The sequence below is a fragment of the Coprinopsis cinerea genome (assembly GCF_000182895.1).
Source record: "Coprinopsis cinerea okayama7#130 chromosome 10 map unlocalized cont3.10, whole genome shotgun sequence".
In the NCBI taxonomy this organism is placed as follows: domain Eukaryota; kingdom Fungi; phylum Basidiomycota; class Agaricomycetes; order Agaricales; family Psathyrellaceae; genus Coprinopsis; species Coprinopsis cinerea.
In genome coordinates, this window is record NW_003307535.1 from 1,983,403 (window position 1) to 1,999,436 (window position 16,034).

The 16,034-nt window shown below is 51.7% G+C and overlaps 5 protein-coding genes across 5 annotated transcripts; 3 read left to right on the plus strand and 2 right to left on the minus strand.

The window, feature by feature from the left end:
• Window positions 1–311: 311 nt before the first annotated feature.
• CC1G_02232 (TKL/TKL-ccin protein kinase) lies at window positions 312–4,963 on the minus strand (the record flags this gene model as incomplete). The annotated part of the gene is made up of 13 exons (XM_001834444.2): window positions 4,344–4,963; window positions 4,090–4,251; window positions 3,902–4,032; window positions 3,712–3,850; window positions 2,241–3,663; window positions 2,019–2,186; window positions 1,672–1,956; window positions 1,586–1,612; window positions 1,284–1,529; window positions 958–1,234; window positions 721–899; window positions 602–666; window positions 312–545 (listed from the first exon to the last, which is right to left on the minus strand). The coding sequence occupies exons 1-13, from the start codon at window positions 4,875–4,877 to the stop codon at window positions 312–314; spliced, it is 3,870 nt and encodes a 1,289-aa protein (XP_001834496.2). The 5' UTR covers window positions 4,878–4,963.
• Window positions 4,964–7,517: 2,554 nt separating this feature from the next.
• Window positions 7,518–9,107, plus strand: CC1G_02234 (hypothetical protein; the record flags this gene model as incomplete). Its single annotated transcript, XM_001834446.2, has 6 exons — window positions 7,518–7,642; window positions 7,698–7,875; window positions 7,916–8,065; window positions 8,122–8,231; window positions 8,284–8,956; window positions 9,048–9,107. The coding sequence occupies 6 exons, from the start codon at window positions 7,518–7,520 to the stop codon at window positions 9,105–9,107; spliced, it is 1,296 nt and encodes a 431-aa protein (XP_001834498.2).
• Window positions 9,108–10,271: 1,164 nt separating this feature from the next.
• On the plus strand, window positions 10,272–11,264 carry CC1G_02235 (hypothetical protein; the record flags this gene model as incomplete). Its single annotated transcript, XM_001834447.2, has 1 exon — window positions 10,272–11,264. The coding sequence occupies one exon, from the start codon at window positions 10,272–10,274 to the stop codon at window positions 11,262–11,264; it is 993 nt and encodes a 330-aa protein (XP_001834499.2).
• Window positions 11,265–12,282: 1,018 nt separating this feature from the next.
• CC1G_02236 (metalloprotease) lies at window positions 12,283–13,370 on the plus strand (the record flags this gene model as incomplete). The annotated part of the gene is made up of 4 exons (XM_001834448.2): window positions 12,283–12,767; window positions 12,835–12,967; window positions 13,026–13,194; window positions 13,264–13,370. 4 exons carry the CDS (start codon window positions 12,283–12,285, stop codon window positions 13,368–13,370), a joined length of 894 nt encoding a protein of 297 aa, XP_001834500.2.
• Window positions 13,371–13,528: 158 nt separating this feature from the next.
• On the minus strand, window positions 13,529–15,877 carry CC1G_02237 (cytochrome P450 monooxygenase pc-3; the record flags this gene model as incomplete). Its single annotated transcript, XM_001834449.2, has 11 exons — window positions 13,529–13,622; window positions 13,679–13,858; window positions 13,907–14,022; window positions 14,072–14,127; window positions 14,183–14,272; window positions 14,322–14,517; window positions 14,570–14,586; window positions 14,637–15,058; window positions 15,108–15,256; window positions 15,307–15,504; window positions 15,562–15,877. 11 exons carry the CDS (start codon window positions 15,875–15,877, stop codon window positions 13,578–13,580), a joined length of 1,785 nt encoding a protein of 594 aa, XP_001834501.1. The 3' UTR covers window positions 13,529–13,577.
• Between the last annotated feature and the right edge of the window lie 157 nt (window positions 15,878–16,034).

Sequence of the window (16,034 nt, forward strand, 5' to 3'; positions counted from 1 at the left end):
TCGTTTGTCCACCGATACAGCTAGGGTATTTATGTAGTCGCTGGGCTGCCTGAGCAAGGTTGAGTATCCCCCCTACTCTGTCTTGGTACGGTAGAAGCTTACTGGTGTCCCTGTAGGTTAATCTTCGAGGGTAACCGAGGCCTCCAGAGGGTTCGAAAGGTTATAAGACCATGCTGGTTGTAATGCTAAATCCATAAATATACTGCAGGTATGTCTTATACATGGGCGACAATGTCCGAGTTCGTCTCGTCGTAAGTACAGATGTTGGCATGATAACAATGATTAGTAGTACAATGTGGTTTTACAATGGCTCACAGTCTCGCCGTTGGCTCATCTTCATCTGCTCTGAACCGCAGACGTGAAATCAAGACGGTTTCCCACTCTCCTCCGTGAATCGATACTTTGCTTGCTTCGATTCGGGGACGAGTGTCAGCTTCGTCGTAACAAGGTCCTGATTGATTGCGAGCTGCATGGGCAGTAGAATCTGTGGTAAAAGTGCCCCAAGGCTGACCGATTTTACTGGCTTTATGCACGTTAAAGTGAACCTAAGTTCGCGAGTTAGCCCCTCGGGGTGTCAGTGTCTGAAGCGGTGTTCACGTACATGACCGTCAGGATGACTGTGACTGACAAATAACCCGTAATTGGGGGTGTTGAGGAGACCAATAACTATAACCACTGTCAGCCTTCCGTGACATTGAGGGGGTACGGCCAAGATCTTACCGAGATAGATGTCTTCTCTTTGTATCGTCGGGTAGGCGTGCATTATGCTATCGATGTTCGCCTTGAACCACCTCTTCGCCGCCTTGAGATCTTGAAGATAGACATATTTCGTAATTTGGGTGCAGAGGTGAGCGGAGACGTGACCGGCGCGTAATGGATACGTGAAGCGGCGGCTAATTCTGTTAGACGGTGATCAGCAGTCAATATCAAAACTGTTTGCATCGGGGGAGTGCTTACGGGATATCACCCTCCTTGTGATCGTTCTTATTGGCACGGCTCAGCAGCCCAGCTATGGAGTCCCATCCCTTCTGAGAGAGCGACCGCGTATCACGAGTTTGGGAGCCGTGCTCGACTTTGCCATAGCCGTGGATGGAAGGGAAGCTCTTGGCCAGAGGGTGTTTAGAGTTATCCGGGTACAAGGCGTTGAAGAGAGTGATAAACTCCCCACGAGGTTTGCTAAGGTACCCGACTGCACCGAGGGAGACGGCCGAAGGTTGCCACAGTGGCAAGACAACTGGAAGCAACGTGAGTGAATAACTAAAATAACTCTCGGAAGGACCTACGTGAAGGATGGAAATCGTGCGTTAACAGCAAACGATACCTTCTTTCGTTCCAAACGGCTGCGGTTGTGGCATCGACACGCGCGACTTCTGGGTAGTAATCGAGGTCCACCAATTCAATATCGTCGGAGACGTCGTCGTCCACACTACTAATTGGGACCGAGGGTTTCGGGGTCAAGTCTTTGAAGAATACCGGAACTGGAAATTCGATGGGCCCATTCGCCACCGTCTCTTCCCTGTGGCCGCCACCTGAGGGCAGAACCCCGACGTCAGCCAGCATTTCATAAAGTACCAATCAAACGTACCCGAGGCCTCCGGCCAAAGAATATTAACTGATGTGACATGGTCAGACAGTCGAAGAGATGCTCAAGAAACAAGAATTAAGACGTACTCGCGGTTCCAACCGGACTGCCAACCGGCGGGAGAGGCAAAGGCTTCATATCGGGCGATGGGGATGACGGGGGTTGTTCCTCTGGTAAAGGTGTCAGAGAACCCTTGGGAGTATCCATAACATCCCCATTTTCAAACGTCTGACGAATACGCTTCAAATCCTTCGACACCTCAAAGAAAGGGGGGCGGCGGTCCGGATCGCGGTTCCAACAAGCTTTCAGTATCACTTGGAGTGCGGGCGTGTTAAATCTAGAGTCTTCAGCGATTTCAGGGCGACTATCTTCTTCTGTGGAGGAGGAGGGGGTTAGTCTCCAATAGAGTCATTTCAGCGAACATGGAAGAACGTACTGACGACCATGTTTCGAATCGTCTCGTCTTCTAACAAGCTTCCCCAAGGGAGCTTGCCCATATTGATGATTTCAACACAGGCGATGGCAAAAGCGTACACGTCTGCTTCTCTTGTCAGTTCCGATTTTCCCATCAGGATTTCTGGAGCCTGCCATCGAAGGGTTCCACCTAGAGGAATGTCAGTTAGTAATAGGGGGACCAGGATAGTCAGAGGGACGTTACGTGTTGGCTGCCTCCCAGTGATTCGGAAAGCGGTCGACCTCATCTCGCTCTGCCCGAAGTCCGTGATTACACACCGGTAGGAATCGTCCACGAGAACGTTCGCCGCCTTCAAATCACCGTGAAGAACCCCGCGACTATGAAGGTACTCCATTCCTTTCGCGATTTCATGCATGAACCGCAAAAGATCCCATTCTGACCGAACCTTGAACTCTTCCCGAAGCGGAGCTTTGGCGGTATTGGGTCCCAGGGCCGATAACGGTGATCTTTGTGGCGTAGGGGAAGTCGCTCGATTGGACCTCAGTGGGAGAGGGATGGTGGACGTCTTCCTAGGAGAGCGATCAGGGCGGAAGGTTGGGGTCAAGGCAGGATCCTGAAGGTCGCGCCCCACCTTCTTGAGATAGTCGACCAAGCTGCCATGTTTCTGATACGGGCTTACGAAGAACCACGGCGGCTCGAGAGCACTGCTAGCCCCGTAGAGTTCAAGAACATGGGGGTGATGAAGCGTCTTCCATATCTCGACCTCCCGTATAAACAGCTTCTTCTCAGTCTCCATCTTCAAGACCTTGATCGCCACGGTGCGGCCTTTCCAAGTTCCTCGATAGACATCCGAGAAGCCGCCAACCCCAATCTTCTTCTCTCGATTGATTTCGAACTTGGTGATCGTCCAGCTGGGAAGGTTGGTGTTCTGACCCTGGCTCATTCGCACTAGAGCAGAGATTCCACTCTCGATGAACTCCTGCTCCAAGGTGTCCCTCGTTCTCTTTGATCCTCCGCCAGCACTGCTCGAACCTCCGGTCGATTTCGAGCTGGTGGTGCTTTCGATGCTGAGAACAGTCTTAGACCGTTGTAGCCCCCCTTCCTGGTTGTCGCCAGACTTGAGACTATACCGACGCTTGACCTTTCCGATAACTACCCCCGGCGGGATTGTATCGAGAGGTGACTGGTTGCGACGCTTCTCTATCGTCTCGAGCGCTCTTTGCAGAGTTTTGATCGCATCAGGCATCTGCTCGTGCTTGACCTGAAGCATGTCGATCATTTCTGCGTCGCTGCTGGCTTGGATAGCCTTTAGCATGAGCTGTCGAAGGGATGCAATGTCGTTTGTGCGGTCGAGGGAGTTCTGGCTCTCTTGAAGACTGTTGAGTAGAGGGATGACGTTGTCCGGAGGGATAGTCGAGATGTCGATGGTCTCTGAAAGACCGAGGGCATTGGAAGTGGTTATGAAATGGGTGACAGGTGCTGGCTTCTCCTTTGAGGGGTCGTCTGTAGGGCGGTTATCCTCCGGAGAGAGTAGGATGGGGGATAATGGAGGGTCCGTTTGGGGGATGCTGGAGCTAATGATGGTCTTGATGATCGCTCGGGTGTCTTTCTGGCGTTGAGCGTCCATCTCATAGGTTTTCCTCAGAATACGAATCACGATCGAGGTCTGGCATGCTGTTAGACAACAGCGATGGGAAAGGTTCGGTCAACTCACGGTAAATAGTTTCGTAGCGTCGTCTAATCTCTTATTGCACTCGTCGATATCTTCCTGGGTTTCATCTCTCTTCAAGAAACGCTTCAAAAACGGTCTTCGAACCTGTTTTCTCATGAACTCCAGTACATGGAGGAACACCCTATTGACCATGTGGGTTATCAGCCAATGTCAGAACCATCACAAGACTCACTCTTCTAAGGCTGCTATCGGGTCTCGCAATTCCTCTCCCACAGCATCTCCTGCTTCCCGAACTTCTTCGCGAATTGATATGAGTAGTCGTGCACATCGATCTGCCAACCGAAGACACCGGTTGAAGTTGACCTAGAAGGAAGTCTCTCTAAGTCGGTTTTAGCTCCTCGAGTAAACCGGAACACGCACATCAACTCCATCGACAGCATCCCAAATGTTCAGCAATGTTCTGGCTGCGGGAGCCAACCCTGGTACTGGGGCCAATTCCAAAAGGTCCACTCCGATGGAAAGTAACTCGTGCCCCACGTCCACGACGTTTCCCAGACAAGACCGGACAGCCAAAGCGACACGCTGTCCAGAAAGAAGGGATGCAAAGTCAGTCAACCGATCACTGATGCACCCTAAAGGAGACGGCACTGTGTGGTTCGAAGAGCGAAGCTCACCTCTTTCGTGCGGTCGTATCCATCTACCTCACTTGCTGGGATGCTACTCTTTCGCTTCGGTTGGTCTTTCCAGGGTGGTGCCCCCGTCTCCGGTAAAGCCCACCACGAAGCATCCAGGCCAGCAGAAGGGGTAGGGGAGATATCTCGTGACCTAGGATTCGACGATGGTGAGAGGGACCTGCCTCGTCCAATGTTGAACCCTAGATCGCTCCCCAGACTGGAAGCGAGAGATGCAGATGCTGATTGTGCCCTCCGTACGTCGGTGCCAGCCCCATCGATCTTGATAGCGGGTGACGACCGCGGATACTGCTTGCGTGGGAGGTGGTATTGGCTAGATGGAGCTTGTCCCCTGCTCCTGAAAGCCTCCAAGTCCGGGAACTCGTCGTCACTGCTTGATTCTGAGGACGGTGAAAGCGTCGCAACGGGCGCTGCCTGTGGTGTCACTGCGGATTTACTATTGGAAGTGGATTGGGGTAGTGAAGTCGTTCTCAATCGCGGGGTCAGAGCAGAGGTATCACTGGGAGGGGATGTCATTGAATAGAGTTGTACTTCGCGCTGGTCCAGGGAAAGAACCAGCTCCCCGCTGGGTGTCCTCGATGAATCGAGGTTGTGGGTGGGTGGCAAAACGCCGTGGGAAGGGATTGCCAACAGGATCCGAAAAGGCCTTGATTAACGGAGGTAAAAGTGTCGAAAGCGCGATGTCGAGGAAGGAATTGGGTAACTACTAACGAAGGTATCCGAAAACAACTTCAACAGCTGGTTCTTTATATACCACGGGTAAGTATCTAGATCAACTGCGTAGCCAACCTCTCATGAACAGCCTCAACCGAGCGCTTCGGTATTTTCGATTCATGCCCTTCACAAACGCAAGTTCTTGGATTGGGCAAGTGTCCAAATTCTGATCGAAACAAGCCGCCGGCGTCGAAACACGGGACATTCAAGGGAGAAGATGAGCTACGTCTCTGAAAATTAAATAGAAGTTCGACCGCTCCGGATTGGAGGATCCGATCCTTTGCCCCACTACCAATTCCGAGAACAACCTACTAGTAGAGGCTGTTGCAGGCTCCACTGTCGAGTCACGAATATCCATCTTGCCCAATGTTCCCTGACAACTTTGCATCATCATTCGAGATCTGCTATTCGTTGGGTCAGGGTTTTATGACCGAGGATAATAGCTACTGTTTCCGGAAAATGAACGCTGCGCCACATTCCGTCTAACATGTCCTCCTTAACGTCGGCCTAGCAAGATAACCCAGGTAGGATAGGTGCGTCATGGCTGAGGAAATGGACGGGCGCTAACTTTATGCTAAGCTATGAACACGTACTTCCATTGTTGCACGGACGTCAGAGCACTGGCTAGTGCTGCTGGACTCCTCTACACGAATCAGAGCGCGGTTCCGACGGAGTTAGAGTTATTCCTCACTGAGGCCATTTGGCGTACTCCAACAGCTCCACACACAGTGTTATGTAGAGAAGCAAGGGATACCACCTATGTGACAAGACCTTATTCGATTCCCGAATTGACCCTCCCTCAGGACAATAGACACATGTGCCACATGTTTCTCTACATGCACATTTTATTCCGAAATGCAGATAGCTATGACTTAACAGCCCGCTTGCCTCTCACCGAGTCATTCACCAAGTTCGAACTTCTCTCTGAGAAAGCTTTATCACGAGCCGACAATAGCACTGGGCCGGACCGAGTCGACTCGGTTTGGAGAGCTACTGGAGGTTGCTCAGGGTGGGTGCAATGAGCAGTCTTAATCGACCAGCATTTTACTGCACTTCAGACGCTGTCGTCGCGACATCCGGGCCGCCACGAAACTGGGTTTTGGTCCATTTGAGAAACTCCAAAGTCAATCTTCTCCGCAGCCAGGCAATTCTTGGAGTTGGACAGTAGAGGCAGGACCCCCATGGATTTCGTCCTGTTCTTCGAGCAGGTGGTAATACGTACTTTCCCCCTAACACACGGGATCCGAGTGTTTCAATCAAAGGAAGTGGTGGCTATTAGTAACAGTAACCAGGAGGATGCCATTGGTACTCGGTGTATTCAATTCGCCAAACACGAGCGCATGGTGCCACGGGACGCCTGGCGCCTATTCCTAAAGATCCGGGCCTCATGTGCGACTCTTATTTTACCTCAGATTCTCTTCGATTCCATTCTGACGTTCTGTTGATATCGACCCAATCCTCGACTTTGGTTATCAGTAATTCCAAAATTCCGGTCACCACCGAGGATTACAAGGGTATCTATCGCGCTCCTCCTGGCTACAGACTACGCAGACGCCTAGTCGGGACCTCAATCCACTGGTAGGAAGTACTGTTGCGGCCGTCACCGACTTGGTAACTGGCTTGCCAGGACAGGACTCTAAATTAGGAAAGTGATCACCCGCGCTTCATTCCTCGAGTCTGACTCGGGCGCCTATCTGCCCGGTGTGGCCATTTTCCGAGTTTGTCCTGAAGTCCCTAGTAGAGTTCTCTATATGGAATACTATTGTGTGGCGCGTATATTGGTACTATATATAGCGAAGCTCTCGATGTTTCCGTGTGATTGTTCAGCCTTCAGGAGCGCCTAGCCATGAGCGTCTATTCCCGGAGCGTGGGTAAACATTATATAACTTCCGAAAGCCTGGCAATCCGACGTCAGCGCAGCGTAGCACCTTGATTCAAAGCCTAGTCCATACCTCCCGGCAATTCCGACCATATAGGCGTTTCAGTTCAGAAAAGACATCGCCTTTAACCCACGACCCACTCGACGCTATGGAACTCGAGGAATGCCCCTTTCTGGAGGACAGCCGCCAAGAACACGCGACGCGACTCAAACGCTGGGGCCAAGATGTCTCGGCAACGGACCCAAGTCCCGCGTTTAGACTTGGGGGGCGACGACGAAGACCCTGGACGACGTCGATTCCAAGATTCCTCGGATCGCTTGTAGAGGCCGCCAAACGAGTCCTTCAGAAGGAAAGTGCCAATGGATATAGACCTGTTAGCGGCGGTATGACGAGGCACCCAGGAAGAATCCGATCTGATAGCCCGTGGGCCCGAGCAGTTTGTTGCTTGTTAACGTTTGTCGTTACAACCGCAGGTGTATTGGTGGGAGCTATCCTATTGTATGGAGGCGTTCCGCGTTCATACGCTGACATTCGGGAGTACGAAAGAGCGTTGCCCCAACACATGTGGTGGTTGGATCCACGAGCGGCGAGAGAACACCCTGATAACGGGCTTACAGAGATGGAGGGGTTTATCAGGTTTCCAAACCACCTATACGGATTGGGACTCAACAACGTTCTTGAGGAAATGTGAGTGTCCATTTTCACCCCCCAGCAATTGAAATCATCTTGACTCGCTGTACAGGCTTGTAACGTCGCATATCGCACATCTAGCTCGAAGGTCATACGTTTTTGAGGATTACGTTTGGTCGAAGCTCCCCATTCCATACACGATCTACGACTTCACCCTGCGACCCAGCCGGATTCCCCTAAATGCTTTTATTGGAGGATTTGTCGCAGGAGACAGTGTATCCTTCGACGCGGTGAGTTATGCATTTCGGTTCTTTGGCATTCTTGGCGAAGATTCAAATCAGAACCAAGAACACCTCGCGCTACCGTTCGGTGTCATCGGAATACTACGACTACGTTTGCCCTGCAAGTCTTTCATCAAAAGATCGAGTCGTCTTGGATGCCAGGATGAGACCGAGGGACTTTAAGGATACTAATGCACTGGTACTAATATACTCAGAAAATGCCATCCCAGTCGATGTTAATTTCCTCCGTTTTAGGTCAACTGGTGGGTAGAAAAGATTAACTTGCGAGGAGCAGGGAGGAGATGTGTGGAGATACGCGAAGGCGACATTAGCAAACCTCTGGCCAAGCGTGTCGTACACTGGGAGTGAGTCTAACCAGCTTATATTCCCCTACCTAATATTCAAATTTCCCATTAGTTTCTTCATGTCTCCGGTGCACATCAGGAGTCTGGTGCCAGAAATTCTTGCCTCGCCTGTCCTAAAGACGTGGAAATGGTCGCCTCTCGTTCTCCGAAGAGTTCACCAGCTGCTTCATGACCTCGATCTTGTCGATCCTTCGGCGTCTACATCCGGGTCGGAACTAGCGAACGGGGGTGCTGCAGCTCAGATCATACCAAACCTCCTTGCGATACACTTGAGGCGAGGTGACTATAAACGTCACTGTAGCCGCTTGCTAGGCTGGGGCTCTGGCTTCATGGGCTTCAACCTCGCGCAAGAACTTCCGTCGCAGGATGCGTTCCTGCCTCCCAACCTCACCAACAGCCCTGCACCAAGCCTGGAGGAGTATTACATGAAAAGATGCTTACCTGATATTCGACAGGTAGTTGAGCGCGCCCAGGAAGTGCGACGAGACTGGGAAGAATCAATCGCCTCACCAGGCTACTCATCGGGTGCAAGTCTTACCAAAGTTTTGATCCTCTCAAATGGCTGGCCGGATTTCCTGAACGAGCTGGGTGATGCTCTAACCAGTGATGGCTGGGATATAGTTAATCAGCGGAAGGGTGGACACTCTCAGCGAGGGGACAGAGACATAGGTGTTGCCGTCGATATGGCTTTGGCAGAGCGGGCTGAAGTGTTCCTCGGAAACGGAGTAAGTGCTTTCTGCTACTATTCCTGGACCCCCTTTCTGACACCATCGCCTTGCATGTATTGTCAGTTCTCAACATTATCTGGTAACATAGCGCTCTTTCGACTATCGAAAGGCCTCTCAGGACTTCGAAACCGCCTTCTCTAGCGGTTGAGGATTCCAGCCAAAAGCGACGGCACAGCCGGCATTGGAGAGCGGAGATAATCGGAATATAATCGGAGTCTGTCGGGCGCATTGTATCCCGGCCATCCTGACAACGGACCAATGACACATTCTCTTGTTTTGAATTCGACGGTACTACTTCGACGCTGTGGTTTGTGGGTACGAGTCAGTCTTGACGGGGAATTCAACTTTATTGTCACTGTCAATCTTCACTGCCTCATCTCAGTATCCGACACAGCTTTATGAGCTCTTACCACACCACCGTCTCCAAGTCTGCCTCTGTACTTTTGTCTCTGCGCCTTCGTTTCCTGACGATGGCTTGGTTCTGTCTTCACTGTCCTGTGCACGTCAAGGAATATAAGGTCTCGCTTTCCTTCAAGTCAGGGGGACCCACAATCTCTCCTAGGTAACTTCATTTCACAATGTGTCGGGTGACTATCTGTTTGCTACCTTGTACTGCCCTTTCGCTGTCGCGAAAACGAACTCCCGGACTGGACCTTTGACTATAAAGTACCCTCTTGTCTACGGGGGTTACCACACAAACGACCCACATTCAACACTCTCCTACCACGAACAACACACCACAGCGCATCGGCCCCGAACCGTAAAGCAACTAGTCACATCAAGCAACAACAAACCCGGCAGTACATCCGACTGCCCATTTTGAATGAAGCATCGCTTTTCAGCCAACTCATCGTCTAGCCAGCCCTTTAATTCGTCTGGTGGCGTCCCCCTCGCCCCCGCCGGACGGGGGCGGGGAGGCTTGGATCGTGGTATCGAAGAACATCTCCCGCGAACTCGAGATCGACAAAGTTATCGAAACCACGTGGTTGGTCAAGCAGTGAGTGTGACATCCAATTCGACCGTCACGCGAGGAGGGTGTTCGCTCATTGACGTTACTTGCTAGCCTTCTGGACCAACCTCTTCCACTCAGTCACGCAATACAGCCTTCCCCCGTGAAGACCAATTGCTCTCCCCTTTCCATGCTGGACGTAATTTCAACCCTACTTTCAACCCTACGGAAGATCGAACGCGGGATGCGAGCACACACAATAGCGCCAGTCCGTTTTTGCCCGCAATGACTTCGCCATGGATGCACAGGAGTGCGGTAGAGGGACGATCGAGGATGGAACCCACGTCGGCAACTCCCTATGGCATGAACGCTCAACATCTTCCCATCCCGCCCCCGGTCACAGAAACATTTTCCTCTCCGAGTCGTTCATCCGGTCGCTACCTTCCAGGTCTGGGCATTACCTTAGACCGAGAAAGTCCACCAACCGACGTCGTCAATTTCCCGTCGTACTCCTACGGACGAGTCAACTATGTCCCCTCGGTCAGTTCTCAGAGCCCTGGCTTGGAATATGTGGACCCAGACCCAGCCACTATGGGCTCTGTCGCGTCGCCGCCTCCCAGTACTGCATCGCGGACCAACAGCTCGGACAGTAGCTGCTCAAGCACTCGCGCAGTAAAGTCAAACTCGCCATTGGATATCCTCGCTGCGGATGATCGCCAAGAAGAACTTGATCCCTCCGAAATCCACCATCTGGAGTACTCACACGCGATGTACCGCCGTCTGGAGAAGAATGCCCTCAACTATGCCACTTCGACTGGACCAGAAGTACCTTATCGCGCATCTCCCGAGTTCTGTGAGAAGCAGGAGCTGGAATATGCGAAGGATCTGAAGCGACGGTTGAACGACCAGCCCTTGCCAGCCTTGCTCACATTTGCGGAAGGTTATGGTCTCCCTGGCACGGTGGTTGGACAAGACAACGACCCGGTTCGCAATCGAGGCTCCTCCAATGTGTTTGGACCAGGCAGCGCGCACCAGCCGGACATTGTCCGCGTTCCTGGCCCACTATCACAGTCAAGGTTCAATCCTTTCGAATCTGACCCATGCCCTCTTCAACTAGGTCGCCCTTCCAACCCACGACAAGCGATCCGGTCCACCGTACCCCAAGCCAATGCGCTGACTGAAGGCAGAGGACAGAACTTCCGTGGCGCCCCTGGCCAGTCAGGCACACAGCTGGCGCAGATCCTGTCACTGGGCAGCACTCCCCCTCTCGAGACACAGGAGCTTCCTCGCAGGAAGCGCGTCCATTGGACATCCCCTCTCGCCGAGACCAGGTATTTACCACCCAGCGGATACTAGAAGGCTCTTCCGGACATCCACACCCAGCACACACCGTCACCCACCACTTCATCACCATGGACATTGACTCTTGATTGTACACACACAAACTAGACCGCCGGTCCACACCATCGATATCGATTATACCCGGACCACCCTGCACATACCCTATCCCACATTCTCTCGTCTACCTTAGATCTGTTTAAACCCCTTACCCATTTGTTCTCCAACCCCTTCGGACACTCGTGATACTGGGGTGTTTCTGTTGTTCCTATCATTTTAACTTTTTTATCACTGCGCATCCCGTTCTGTTTCTCGAACCGGCAGATCCTGGATGTTGTGTAGAATATGCTCTGCGGTCGCGGTTATCCCTCTTAGCTCACATTTTAGACCTTACACTTTCCAGATAGTCGGTATTTCTTCTATTTTCGATGAATGTGGTGTCAGACCGAGCACACACAATACATTGCGTAATCTTTTAAACCGGGCTCAGATTGAGAGACGCCACAGCTAGCGCTCTGACAGTAAGTACTCTCATGCGCAGGGAGACTCTGCTCGGAGAAGATAATTATTGTTTCATCTGAGCGGTCGAAATGTCTTGTGGATCAATATCGGTGATGGGGGTGGAGGATAGACGCCGGGCGTCTATTGTTGCACTGGCCACCTGAGGGGCTGCAATGTGCGTTATCGACGATAGAAGTGAGACACCGGCTCACTTACTGTAAGTATATAGTCAACTGCTGTAAAAAGCTGTTGAACCTGGGATGTTTCATGACAGCCCGCCCAAGTTCCGCGGCCCAGGTCTGCAGCATCATCCATCGAAGTTGATGCCAGCTGCGCGAATTCACATCTTTCGGATGTTTGCAGGTATGATGCTCACTTCACCTGGGATACTCCGAAGACGGCAAGCGCTGCGTGCATGTGGAGGCTCTGAAGGCTAAGACAATTGTTAATGCTTGGGCTGAATATTGACATAAAAGAGGTCTCCATGTCGCCGAACAAGAAAATCATCTTCACCCTTTTCGACCCTCTCTCAAGAATGACCCTAGCAAAGATCGCTTTCCTCGTCACTACACTATCTATCTCGACTAGCATCTTGGCCGATGCGATTGCAGTCGGCAACCAGATTCCAGGCCCCGAGATTTGTAGTAGAAATGAAATTAACCCAGCGACTCAAGCTCGGTTCGAACAGGACTTCCGGTTACGCAAATTGGCCAGGGCTTCATCGAAGGCTACCTCTAACTCATCGTTAACCAATGGCCCGCTTAACGTCTTCTTCCATGTTATCTCTCTAGATGACACTGAAGAAGGTGGGAATGTCAACGACCAGACCATCGAGGCTCAAATTGATGTCCTGAATACCGGCTTTGAGCCCACTGGAATTCAGTTTCGCTTGGCGAAAGTGACGAGGACTGTCAATGAATCCTGGTTCCATTCCGTTGACTGGCAACATCCGTTGGAATTGGTGATGAAGACGGCGCTTAGAGAGGGCGGTCCAGCAGACTTGAATGTCTTTACTGTTGGGTATGTCCCTTCTCATTTGCAGGCGAATCACCCAGTCGATGATCACTGACGCCCCCTTCTCGGGTAGATTCACAGAGACACCAACCCTTGGCTACGCCACTTTTCCTTCCGAGGTCATAAGCAACCCCTTGCTCGATGGAGTCGTCATCTCATATGCTGTACTTCCTGGTAGTACAGCACCTGGACGCGGCATTGGGAAGGTGCGGAGTGTTGTTTCTGTTACTAAGCATCCTGCTCAGTTCTCACGCTTGATTACAGGTTCTTATCCATGAGGTTGGCCATTGGGTTGGTCTTTACCATACCTTCCAAGGCGGATGTTTCAACTCTGGAGACGAGGTCGATGATACCCCACCTGAGCAACGGCCTGCCACTGGGTGCCCCATCGGACGAGACACTTGCCCATTCGATGACCTACCCGATCCCGTCCGTGAGTGATACCTCCCCTTCTCCACATCGTAGCACAGGGGGCTCATGGACAATTTCCGCGTAATACCAGAGAACTACATGAATTATTCGGACGACGACTGCATGACCCACTTCACCCCAGGTCAAATCGTCCGACTTCGGGAACAAATATCCATCTACCGTGGAATCAATGTGTAAGAAACGTCGTAGGACAGGTGGGGAGTGCTTCAACTAGTATATATAGAACAGAGACCCTTTTGTACGCGTTCTGTAAAAGGATCCCACTCCTCCTCCGCTAAGAGCCCACCTTTCTAGAACTCGATTGTGGGCACTGAGTGGGCGCTTATTGCAAGATTCTATGAGGAAAATGTTTAAAGATTGTTCCAATTACAGAAGGAATCGAAGTTAATCCGTGCCCGTAGCCTCCTCCATCTTAACCCACAGGCCTCCCTACAAGCAACAAACATCAACAGAGGTACATCAAACGGGAAGATTATACGACGTACCGCAGCATACATAGTCAAATGGAACTTGGGAAACACTTTCTCAGTGGCTTTGCGCCCTTGAGACTCGGCCCAGATCTTCGGGGCAAGGGCTTCAGGGGGAGCAGAGTCAAGGTCGAGGGATATGGAAGAGAATTGTTGGGCGAGACGGATGAGCATGAACGACATCTCATTATAAGCGTACTAAAAACAGTGTTCAGTGATCGTCACGGAGAAAGGAAAACCACTCACCTGTTGTCCCAGACAGATGCGAGGGCCGGCGTTGAAAGGCAGGAAGATGAATGAGTTCTTGATGAGGTATTTCTTCAGCCTCTCGTCGATGAAGCGATCAGGATCGAATTCCTCGGCTAGGAATATATGAGTTCTTGGTCGGGATTAAACGTAGATAATCCTTACCATCCAGACCCCAAAGGTCGGTGCGGCGTTGCATCATGAAAACCGAGTACGTGATCCTAGCAGCCGGTGAGATGGTTTACAAATTACAACAGCGTAAACAAGGAGGCTTACTTGGTACCAGGAGGAATATAGAGAGCTTGCTCGTTGGGGTCAGGGGAAGGCCAGACGGTCTCGTTAGCCGTCTCGCGAACATTGAACGGCCTTGTTGAGTCGTCAGTCAGCATACACAGCTTTTAGGCAAGGGGCTTACACGATGGGGAATAGTCGTAAAGTTTCATTGAGAACAGCGCGGAGATACCTCATGTCCCGAAGGTCATCAAAGTTGGGTCGACGACTGGGTCCTACCTTCTCCAACACCTCGGTGCGAAGGCGCTGGAAGACATCGGGGTGCTGAGAGAGGAGGTAGATACAGAATGTGAGAGTCGCCGCGGTGGTATCGCGTCCGGCTATGCGTCCAGTCAGCCAAGATCAACGATGGGGATCGCTTCTTTGACGTACCAATCATGATGTTCAAGCTGCAGAGTCGTCTGTCAGTAGTGGTCGATGGCAGAAGAAGCGAACGCACATCTCATCTCGCAAGATAGTGGGATCCTGGGTAACGTTGACTAGGTAATCCAGTAGCGTTTGTCCGTCTTGAATTTCTTTCTCGCCGCTGGTCTTCTCTTCCAAAGACTGGGTCGCTCTATTCGCTATTGCCTCCTTTACAATTGGATCGATAAAAGCCCTGACAGTCTTCATCGGTTCCTCTGTCTTGTCTTTCCAGAACTCGAACAGAGGCCAGATCCACCCGACGCGTTCGCGGTTGGCGATGGCCTCTTGCGCTTCCATAAACGCACGGGCAAAGTCGTCCGCTTTCTTTCCCGAAAGAGTCTGGTGAACGGTAAGTCCGAATTTGGCTGGATATGGAAGTCCAGCATCTAGACTGTTTACGCAATTGCCGAATAAGAATTGAGTAGCCGTGTCCAGAGTGAAGCGAGCCATGAGGTCCTGCAGGCTGATCAGACGGAGCTCAGGCAGAGCGCGGGGATATTCATACCTGGAAGTCAACAGCGTATCCTTCACGAAGACGTTCCTTCAGCTTCTGGAGTGCGATGTCCGTATGGTGGTCAAAGATGTCGAAGTCACTGATCCTATCTCGAGTGAAGACTGGCCGGGTGATGCTGCGATGGAACTTCCACATCTCACCTACGCCCAATCAGCGATTGGACGGTAAAGTGTGACTCCAGGTCACTCACCATCAGAGTTGAAGACACCAGAGCCAAGCACAGATCCCATGTTGCGGATGAACTGAGGTCCTTTGACATGGCTGCTGAAGTCCGTAGCAAGGATGGTCTTGAGATGTTCGGGACAGATAGTGAAGATAGAATCAGACCAAAGCAACCAAAAGTTAAACACAGGTCCTCGAGCCTCGATGACTTCATCCAATCCGTCCCCTGCAATTCAAGTATAAGCGCTAGTTTCCGGAGGCACCAGAAGGGCCGACAACGTACCGGGATAACCGACAGCAATGTTACTCAACGTTGTTGTAAGCACGTCTAGGTTTCCGAATTTCTTTCCCTGGAGCTTGGGAACAGTTCGAGCTCCAAGCGCTCGGGCGCGTCGCCGTTTTTTAAATTCGCCTGCTGCAATGCGTAGTCCTGCAAGAGTGGGAATAGCCACGGCTGCCCCTGTTAACACCAGCCAGAGGGGTATCGCGAATCCTCGAGACTCCGCGATTTTGGTTGCTCCTACGAGTCCACCTACAAAGACGGTCATGTAGGCAACCCCACGGCCTACAAACCGAACCCCAGGTGGGAGGATCGCCATGAGTACTGTGTTCTCCTGCGTGTCGGGCTGGTGAAAAGCGTCCAAACGACTCGATCGAAACCAAGGAAGTGGGGAGACAGAGACTCCAAACTGTGTGAGAAGTTATAGGCTGCGCATTGACAAACCACGGAAAACAAATCTGGCGTCGAAGAGGACC